Source organism: Sinocyclocheilus grahami, unplaced genomic scaffold (assembly GCF_001515645.1).
Source record: "Sinocyclocheilus grahami isolate Dianchi unplaced genomic scaffold, SAMN03320097.WGS_v1.1 scaffold1590.1, whole genome shotgun sequence".
Lineage (NCBI taxonomy): Eukaryota > Metazoa > Chordata > Actinopteri > Cypriniformes > Cyprinidae > Sinocyclocheilus > Sinocyclocheilus grahami.
The window spans coordinates 88,084-98,083 of record NW_015506769.1 but is presented as its reverse complement, the minus strand read 5'-3'; the positions used below and the strand labels follow the sequence as shown (position 1 = coordinate 98,083).

General features: G+C 42.1%; 1 protein-coding gene across 1 annotated transcript in view; it reads left to right on the top strand.

Annotated features, from left to right (window-relative positions):
- The window catches only part of LOC107571400 (PH domain leucine-rich repeat-containing protein phosphatase 1-like), a 35,757-nt gene extending 27,975 nt beyond the window's left edge, over positions 1 to 7,782 (top strand). The window contains exons 9-14 of the mRNA XM_016257725.1: positions 273 to 435; positions 1,192 to 1,322; positions 2,024 to 2,140; positions 2,214 to 2,408; positions 3,555 to 3,783; positions 6,345 to 7,782. Coding sequence (XP_016113211.1) covers positions 273 to 435; positions 1,192 to 1,322; positions 2,024 to 2,140; positions 2,214 to 2,408; positions 3,555 to 3,783; positions 6,345 to 7,433 — 1,924 coding nt within the window. The 3' untranslated portion in view covers positions 7,434 to 7,782. The remainder of the gene's footprint in view (positions 1 to 272; positions 436 to 1,191; positions 1,323 to 2,023; positions 2,141 to 2,213; positions 2,409 to 3,554; positions 3,784 to 6,344) is intronic.
- The last annotated feature ends 2,218 nt before the right edge of the window (positions 7,783 to 10,000 follow it).

Genomic DNA, 10,000 nt, shown 5'->3' with positions numbered 1-10,000 from the left:
TTAAAATGCAAAGCAACTATAACAAATCTCACATTGAAATTATGAATTTTATTTTTATTCACAAACTGATACTGATGATTGATTCATTTTACTCACTTTTATGACACCGCTTGATATTAAAATATTAACGTGAAATACAATTTTGTGCGCTGATCTTTTCTAGACAGTGTCTGTGTGGTTTGTCACTTCCTCTTTCTCTCAGTGTTAACTGAGTCATGGACGTTTCTGAATGAATGTATTCATCAAATCAATGTTCTCTCTCTGTTCTGCAGTAAAATGGCCAAGCTGGAGGAGCTGGAGGAGCTGGACCTGAGTGGGAACAGGCTGAAGGCGGTGCCAACCACCATCATGAACTGCAGACGCATGCACACACTAGCAGCTCACTCCAACTGCATCGAGGTGTTCCCCGAAGTCCTGCAGCTCACCGAGATGAAGGTCACACTCTTTCACACACACACGCTCACTCATACACACACACACACACTCATACACACACACGCCCACACTCACTCACACACACTCACACACTTACACACACACACTCACACACTTACACACACACACTCATACACACACACACACACTCATACACACACGCTCACACTCACTCACACACACTCACACTCACACACTTACACACACACACACACACACACACTCTCTCTCACTCATACACACTCACACACACACACACTCTCTCACTCATACACACTCACACACACACACTCACTCTCACACACACACACACAGTCACTCACACACACACACACTAACACACACACACACTCTCTCACTCATACACTCTCTCACTCATACACACTCTCACACACACACACACACACACAGGTTTTTATACTGTACAAACTGTATGTGCTGTTGCCCTACACCTAAACCTACCCCTTACAGGAAACTTTGTGCATTTTTACTTTCTCAAAAAAACTCACTCTGTATGATTTATAAGCATTTTGAAAAATGGGGACATGGGGTAATGTCCTTATAAGTCACCTTCTCCTTGTAATACCTGTCATAACCATGTCATTATACAAATCTGTGTCCTCATATGTCACAAAAACACTCACACACGCGCACACACACACACACACACACACACACTCATACTCATACACACTCACACACGCACATGTAAATGATGTTATGGATTGTTTTTCATATGTTTCTGTGTGTGTGTAGTGTGTGGATCTGAGCTGTAACGAGCTGAGTGAGATCACTTTACCTGACAGTCTACCTCCTAAACTTCAAGAGCTGGATCTGACGGGAAACCTGCGGCTGAATCTGGACCACAAGACCCTCGAGCAGCTCAAGTAAGAGCACGTGTGCATGTCTTACACTTCTGCCAATTTCTTTCTTCTTAAAATGAGTGATATCAAATTAACACATTAGTTCAGTATCATTAATTACAAATTTTAATTAAAAATTTCCTACAATTGTAAAAACATGTTATTTTGCTCAGCGCATTCAATTGAATAGGTTACAAAATGTTACGAAAATAAATTAAAAACCTTAACTTATCAAGCCACTTCTTCTAATATCTGTCCAATGCTTTCGACATAATCTGATATAATAATGTCTTTGAAATGTCTTCATTTGGGCCAGTGTTATTGTAGTATCTTTGAGATACAATTGTAGTTTTTATTAATATTTTGAATTCATTTTTTATTTTTATATTTTAATTTTAAGGTTTTTGTAATGTTTTTTTTAGATTTCTATTCATTTTTGTTATTTTTTTATATGTCTAAATAGTTTTTATTAATGTTTGTTTTAGTTTTGGTTATTTTTTTTATATCAAGTTTAACTAAACTAAAATAAGAAATGTTACATTGGCAACTAGATTAAATAAAAAGTGACTGTTTTTCCTAAATACATAGTGTCTCTCAGCATCATGTGCCAACAAAGGCTCTCTGTAAAACACTTTTCCTCAAAATTCCTCAAGTGTTTGTTTTGGACCATGCTTGTGTATATGTGTGCCATTCAATAATACATGATATCTTCCACATCTTTTCAGTAACATCCGCTGTTTCCGGATAGACCCGCCCCCTTCCTCGTTCTCAGCCAATGAGGTGGCAGGAGGGCCGGCTGTCTGGAGTCACGGCTTCACCGAAGCCTCGGGCGTCAAAAACAAGTGAGTGTGTTGTGCATCTCAGCGCTCGGAGCTGCTGTGTGTGGCGTCAGTGACCGTGTGTGTGTGTCTACAGACTGTGTGTGGCGGCTCTGTCGGTGAACAGCTTCTGCAGCAGCAGAGAGGCTCTGTACGGCGTGTTTGACGGAGACAGGAACGTGGAGGTGCCGTATTTACTGCAGTGCACCATGAACGACATACTGGCCGAGGAGCTCCACAGGACCAAGAGCGAGGAAGACTACATGACCAACACCTTCCTCGTCATGCAGAGGTAATGCACACGCAGCGGGTTAGCGTGTTAAATGATGCAGGACAAAAACAAACTCTTATATTTCTATCATATGATGTAGTTTAGCAATATCACACCAGCAAGTGTGCTGATTTTCCCCAATCTCTCCACCCTTGCAAATGTGATATTGATTTGGTACAACAGTTCAATAAACAACACTATATTGTCAAAATTGTCCGTTTTTTCAATTTTGCAAACAGAGTTCCAAAGTCAAGTGATTCAGTGACTCATTCATAAAGATAAAGTGAGTCAGTGGCTACGTTTACATGCAACCAAATAATCAAGTTGTAATCAGATTGACGGCTCAATCGGACTGAAAAACCTTCATGTAAACACCTTAATCGATCGGATTGAGCTCGATCAGAATTGAATTTCGATCGGATTGAAGGGGGTGGTTTATTCCTTTTCTAATACGATTGAGAGTGCATGTAAACATTCGATCAGATTGAACCCTGAAACTGAAAGCAGAAATAGCGTAATGACGTATGACGCGCAGAACGAGCGGCTCTTCCTTTTTGAATAAAGTGTTGTATAAATGCGTGTCCTGTCATTATAAACTCTCCTTTCACTCGGCGACTGTGAAGTGGAGCAGGACAACCTCCCACCAGTCCTTGTTTTGGATTCTCATCCACAGGCAACCCGTCTTGGACACGGGGAGCGGCATTTTTACTGCGTGATAAATATGAGCAGCACAGCGATTTATTTGAAGAAATGGATAAATATTAATTCTGCTGTTGAACGAATTGGTTGAATGAATGATTCAATGACTCAATCATTAAGACAGCGACCAACACCTACTGGCGCTTTTAGTTTCATATTTGAAGCATCATTTAATTTTTTTTTAGTTGATTCATATTTAATTTTTTTTAAATTCCATTAATTCCCATTTAATATCATTATTTGTGCAATGTTGAATCAAAATATTTCTTTCTAAAGCAAATTTTTGTAATATCTATTCAATGCTTTTTTTTTTCATTTAACACAATAATGACTTTGTTTTTATGTGAATTTATGTGCGATTAATTTGCACTTCATTTATCGGCACATCATGTAATTAATTAGATTAAAAGTTTGAATCGCTCAATAGCCCTACTAAGTATGTCTGTCCGTCCGCTCTGGGTCGAACAGGAAGTTGGGCACAGCAGGGCAGAAGCTGGGCGGTTCGGCGGCGCTCTGTCACATCCGGCACGACCCCACTGACCCCGCCGGCTGCTTCACCCTCACCGCCGCTAATGTGGGCAAGTGTCAGGCGGTGCTGTGCCGCGACGGCAAGGCGCTTCCGCTGTCACTGCTGCACAACATCAGCATCAAGGAGGAACACAACCGCGTGCAGCAGCATAAAGCCATCATCACTGAGGTACGAGAAACACTTTCCACCGGCACTGAGGTCAACATGAGATGAACGTTCGTTTCACTGTGTTCCTGATCTTATTGTGTGCACCCTATTCCAAAGAAAAAAACTCTCGTTCATCAAAATGTAATAACTTCAACTGTTAGTCCATCTTAACCAATAGCTGTTTGAGGTTGCCTTTCTGGGATTTCACCAGTGGTTAATGCAGTAAATGAATGCTGTTTAAACACTAGATTGGAAAATAACATTAGCATTGGGGTACGTGGAGGCTTGCATTAAGATATTCTGATATGAAACGTCCATTTTTCATCACATTAAAGGCCCACCTACAGTTTTATTAGTTAATGTGAATCACATTAAGGAAATGAACTGACATTTCATGTTGACTTTCAGGTGGATTCTGCTTATCTGTTGCTTTTATTGGAGTTAAATGGATCGTTCACCCGAGAAAAAATTATTTTGAATTCAAAAATCAAGTGATATTTGAAGAATATTTCAGCTCAATAGCCAGTGGAGTCCAACAGTTTCAGGCTCCAAAAAGTAGCACAAAGTAGTCCACACAACTCTTCTGAATCACTTTGTATGATGAATGGAGCAGTTATTCACTCTTAAACTTCCTGAAGCGAGTGAGTAATATTGAACAACAACTCAAATTTCGACTTCAAACCATATCGCTTTAGAAGACCTGGAGCAACGCCACTTTTATACACCGTAACAATTATTTGTTGTGAATAAAACAAAGATTATTGGAGTGTTTTACAAGATACTATTTCTTAGTGTTACTTGCCATTTCTTTGTAATTATTTGTGAAAAACACACCAGTGTTTTCAGTGTAGCATGTTTATCTTGGAGCTTGGCTGTTTGTTTACAGCTGAACTGTTCTTCAAATCTTCTCTTGTTTTACACAAGGAAGTCATACAGGTTTGAAGCTGAATGTTGGGGTGAGCCATCCCTTTAAAGGGGTCATGACATGGATTTTTGACATGGTTTACTTATAATGTCAATAAAGTTTTTTGCACAAAAAAAACAAACAAATAAATATGTGGAAAAATGCTTATTTTCAACCCTCATTCTGACCCTCTCTCTAAAATGACCTGTTTTAAAGGGGCGTCTCCTTTAAGGCTTTTCAGTAATTGGCCACTGTTATGATTGGCTAATGCCGTTGCATAGGAAACAGAATCAACGCCCCCTCGCTATTGCATGTTTTGACAACATAATTAAAATAAAAGGGTCATTTCCAGACAAAGCATTATGAAATCATTTACTTACGGTTTGTGATGCAGCTACAGTCAGATCTAGCACCGCTTCATCTCTCAACAGATGTTTCTTTGTGACTCTCCATGACACTGTGCCTCGTTTACAAAACAAAATCCTCCATTATCCGAACAATCTTCTGACACAATCCGGGATGCCATTAAAAATAAACTATCCCCTTGTTCCTTACGCTGGGATCCTTCTGATATCTGTACAAAGATGTGAACGAGCTGTTTAAACCAAACTCGACAAAGCGAACGATCTTTCACTGCATTTGTCCTGAAGACAGACTCATATCTGTATACTGTATCCAGTGTAGGCAAGATAGCGGCACTGATTGTAATCTCTATTTTTTGACGTGAAGCGACTCTCGCATTCAGCGTAATCAAGTGTCAGCCATTAGCAACTGAACGCCAGTGGGCGGAGCCTATGCTGAGAAGATGACTATTCGTCGATGTGTTGCTCTGGAGGCGGAGTTTATGCAAAGACTGCGCCCTTGTGACGTCAGCTTGTCCCTCGGATCCAAAACTAGCCGTTTTCTGAGGGTTATTACATAAATGCTTTTTTATTGATGATGAGGACATTTTAAGTTATGAAACTTGCTATTGTATTACACCGTGTCCTAACTACACGCGATAAAAGGTATCTTTTCCATGTTAACTAGCTGCGACGGCGACACGCAAAATTTCTAATTTAGAAATGCTTTCTATTTCTGCGACGTCACGGCTGGAACAACATGCAAGCTATGACAGCGATACTGATTACTATGTGCTTTATTCAAAGTTAAACGTGTCTAATGTGAGTTTGAATATCATTTTGCGTGACCTTATAGCCATACTGAAAGCAACAACAAATCGTATACCTCAGATCTTGAAAATAAATTTAAGCAAAGATGTACGTTAAAACTGTGAACTCAGTGCGAATCAACGAGTGTATTCCATAACAAAGATGGTATCAGACACTCAGTATGTACATTTACTGATGTTAAAAGGTTTAATATTTATGAATTAGATTATAAACATAACCATTTCGTTGCGAGTGCAGTGCGCTTCCAGAGAGAGCCCGCCCACATGTGCTTCTGATTGGCTGTGATATTTGATTGATTCTGTCACGTCTGCTGTGGACAGCCAATTTGCTTGTCGCTGGAATCGTGTGTAGTTAGGACACGGTGTTAAGCATACAAAGACCTCTTCTATGTCAAAAGATCCAGGGAAACTTGGTTTCGTGTCATGACCCCTTTAACTCACATGAACTTATTGTTGTATTAGAATAAGAGTTACTGACCACTACGGCAAATTCCCCTTCTCCAACAGGACAACAAAGTGAACGGCGTAACAGACTCCACACGCATCATGGGCTATTCGTTCCTCTACCCGGCGGTCTTGCCTCGCCCGTACGTCACCACGCTCCCGCTGACCCCCAGAGACGAGTTCTTCATCCTGGGCAGCAGAGGTCTGTTTGAAGTCTTGGACCTTAGCGAGGCGGTGGAAGCCGTACGGAAGGTTCCCGACGCGCTGGCGGCCGCCAAGAAGCTGTGCACGCTGGCGCAGTCGTACGGCTGCACCGATAGCCTCAGCGCCGTGGTGGTGCAGCTCAACGTAGCGGAAGACTGTTGTTGTTGCTGTTGTGCGGCGTCTGCGGAGCCCGGCTCCGGAAGCATGCATGCGCCGCCGAGCCCCGGACTGTTCCCGGCCTCCTCCGCCGGCATGCCTCCGTCCTCCTGCAGCGAGATCAGCTCCGAGGTCAGTGCGTCCGAGATGAGCTCCGAAGTGGGATCCACCGCATCCTCGGACGAGCCGCCGCTCCTGCTGCAGGAGGCGCAGCTCCACCTTCATCCGCAGAGCCACCCCAACCCGCGCCTCCCCTGCTGCTCGCTCCACCTCACTCCCAACTCCGGAAGCTCCTTCCAGAGGCAGCTTTCCAGTGCCACCTTCTCCAGCGCGCTCTCGGACAACGGCTTGGATAGCGAGGACGAGGAGCCCATCGCCGGAGTCTTCTCCAACGGCAGTCGGGTGGAAGTGGAGGCTGACGTGCACTGTCTGCTACCCCTGCCTCCACCTCCTCCACCCTGCACCCCAGAAACCCCGGAGAAGCTTCCGGAGGAGGCTGGGAACCTTGCGGGAGCGGATGCTTGGAGCAAGACCTTGGGGAGGCGGAGGGGAAACGGCTCGGTGGCACCGCAGGAGCAGAGCCACAACTTGATTGAGGTGGCGACTGAAGCTCCTTCTAAGAAACCTGGGGGTTACTTCACGGCGCCGGCTCAGCCCGACCCCGACGACCAGTTCATCATCCCTCCGGAGCTGGAGGAGGAGGTGAAGGAGATCATGAAACAACATCAGCAGGACCAACAGAAGCCGGCCAAGAGCGAGCGACCTGCGGACTACTACGACACGCCGCTCTGAAGCAGGCACTGCATTCTGTCATCATCTACTCACCCTGATCTTGTTGGCTTTAATACACACTTCTTGAACGTAGGGCTGGGCGATATAGCAAAAAGTAGAATCTTGATTTTTTTTTTTTTTCAGAACGTTTGACCGATTCAAGATAATGTCGATTTTAACTTGTCAACTTGAATCATGTTGTAGTTATGTTTTTAAGTAATATTCACTTCCAAAACCATCCATTTAAAGAAAGTTATTTTTCAAGCGTTCCACACGTTTTAGAGGTCGACTCAAAAGATCAAGCCAATTCAAATCAGAGCTGTCAAAATGGCTGAAAAGCTCAATTCGAATTTTGTACTTAAATATTATCAGTATTCGAATTATATTCGAATATAAAATGCATAATTTCAGTTAGGGGGAAAAGGCTTTTGGCTTCTCTCCTGAGGCCACAAGAGGGCGCATCGAGCAAAATATTACTAATGCACATTTATTCAAAGCAATAAAATAACATGACTGTGAAAAAAGTGCATAATGTTTTAAAAAAAAAATGTATAAGCCAAATATAATTAATTAATTTGCGTAAACAATTATAAGCAAAACAGCATTATGTTTGTATGTTTAACACAAAGGGCTGAAAGCCAATCACACAGTACTTTTTCCTTGTAGTGAGAAGGCCAAAAAAATGCCATAAAGTCTTGAGACATGTTTTTTTTCTTACGTTAATTTTACATGGCTTTCTAAACATGCGGCTCTTGTGCGAGACGTGAGTGCGTTCTGTGTGAACGGCTTGGTTTCAGTTTTGACGTAAACAAATATTCCGCAATATTTTGAGTAAACAACGCAGCAGCGCTGCATCTAGTGGGTTCAGCTGGATAGGCTGACAAAAACATTATAATGCAACAACACCTACATCGTCCTTGCACTCCGTGCGCCACTGAAAAAGCTGCCTGACGCACACCTAAAATTAAGATTCAACATTTTTGAATTTGAATGTGGATTTTTATTTTAAATTCGACGAATGTTCAAAATTCTAATTTTTATTTGACAGCCCTAATTCAAATCAAAATGATTCAAAGTATAGCAGTGTTAGTAGGCGAGTATTAACAGTAAATGAGAATAGCAGCAGCTTTGAGTCCGTTAGCATCATGCAAACATCAAATATCAGGCATGCAGTAGTAGTTCTGCACAAGTTTCTGCTTTTCCAGTGTTTATCTACGTAAGCATGCACACGACGGACATGTTTGACCGTTGCACTCGCGTCTTTTGCACCGTTATGCTCATGAAATGGTGCTCTAAAAATGTGGCGTTCCAGTTAAAAGAAGTTGGTCGAGTCTCATAACCTTATGTTTTTCCTGTTGCTCTGCAGCGTCTCGTGTTTTTCAGCCCAGAAACACATGCCGTGTGAATAGTGGCGATATGCTGTATTACACTCCTTCAAAGAGTGCAACACGTTAGCTGCTTCATGTTCTCACATCAGCTGTTAGCAGTGATGGATTGTCAACGTGTCTAATTGTAACGTTTGCTAATGTTTTTATTCAAAACTGTGATTCCTCATAAAATCATGGCAAAACATTAAATTTTAATGAATCGATCAATTTGGAAAATTTGCCCAACCCTACATGCAGTCCTTCGCCTAAAACTAAAGCGTTTCTTGCACAAATGTCACTGTTATGGAGTGAATCAGAAACATGAGCAACAACATGAGGCTGAGTAAATGAAGACTGAATGTGGAGTATCTTCTGCAGTCAACCGATATGAATCCGCCAGTCCTCGACCTGCGACGCCACTTCCCGCCAAATCCACCTGAATCTCAACCAATCCCTTTAAGAGAGAAGGCCAGCGCTCTGAAGCGTTTCGCTAGAGTTCACTACTGATCACTGACTCTTTCACTTTGATTTACTTTAAACCAATACCTACATAATTCAACACTAGTATTGCGATGCTAACTGTCATGACCAATGACGGGACTCTGGACATTTTGATTTCGTTTTTTAGTTACCATATCTTTTTATGCGAGAGAAGCTACAACAGACTTTAAGTTGATTTAAAATCAGAAGATTGCGTTGACGTTGATTGTGTTGTACGGTACACACTAGTAAAACCACGCTTAACTGTTGTAGATAGGGCACTTAATACTGTTGACTCTTCAGTAAATCAAGGCTTCGCGCCTGTATAAAAACTAGAAATTTAGTGGAAATTTGAAAGACTAACTCCTAGGAGTTGCTTACTCTTTTATGGTGACTTCGTCACTTTTTACTAATCTTCTCTGAGAGAAATTGTGATTTTTTTTTCTTTTCCTCTTTCCAATGATTGTAAATAAGAAAAATATTGTATACCGATGCTTTTTAAGGGAACTGTGTGTCTAGAACGAGATGACTCTTTATGCCAATAGATGTATATGTACCAGAAGCATACACACACACCACCTGTAAATGAACTGTGCTTTTGCCCAGTGCTGTCATCACTCGCTGATCAATGAGCCACACACACACACACACACACACGCGCGCACACACACATACACACACACTCACACACTCACACTCTCACACACACACACACACACACACGCACACACAGACGCACAC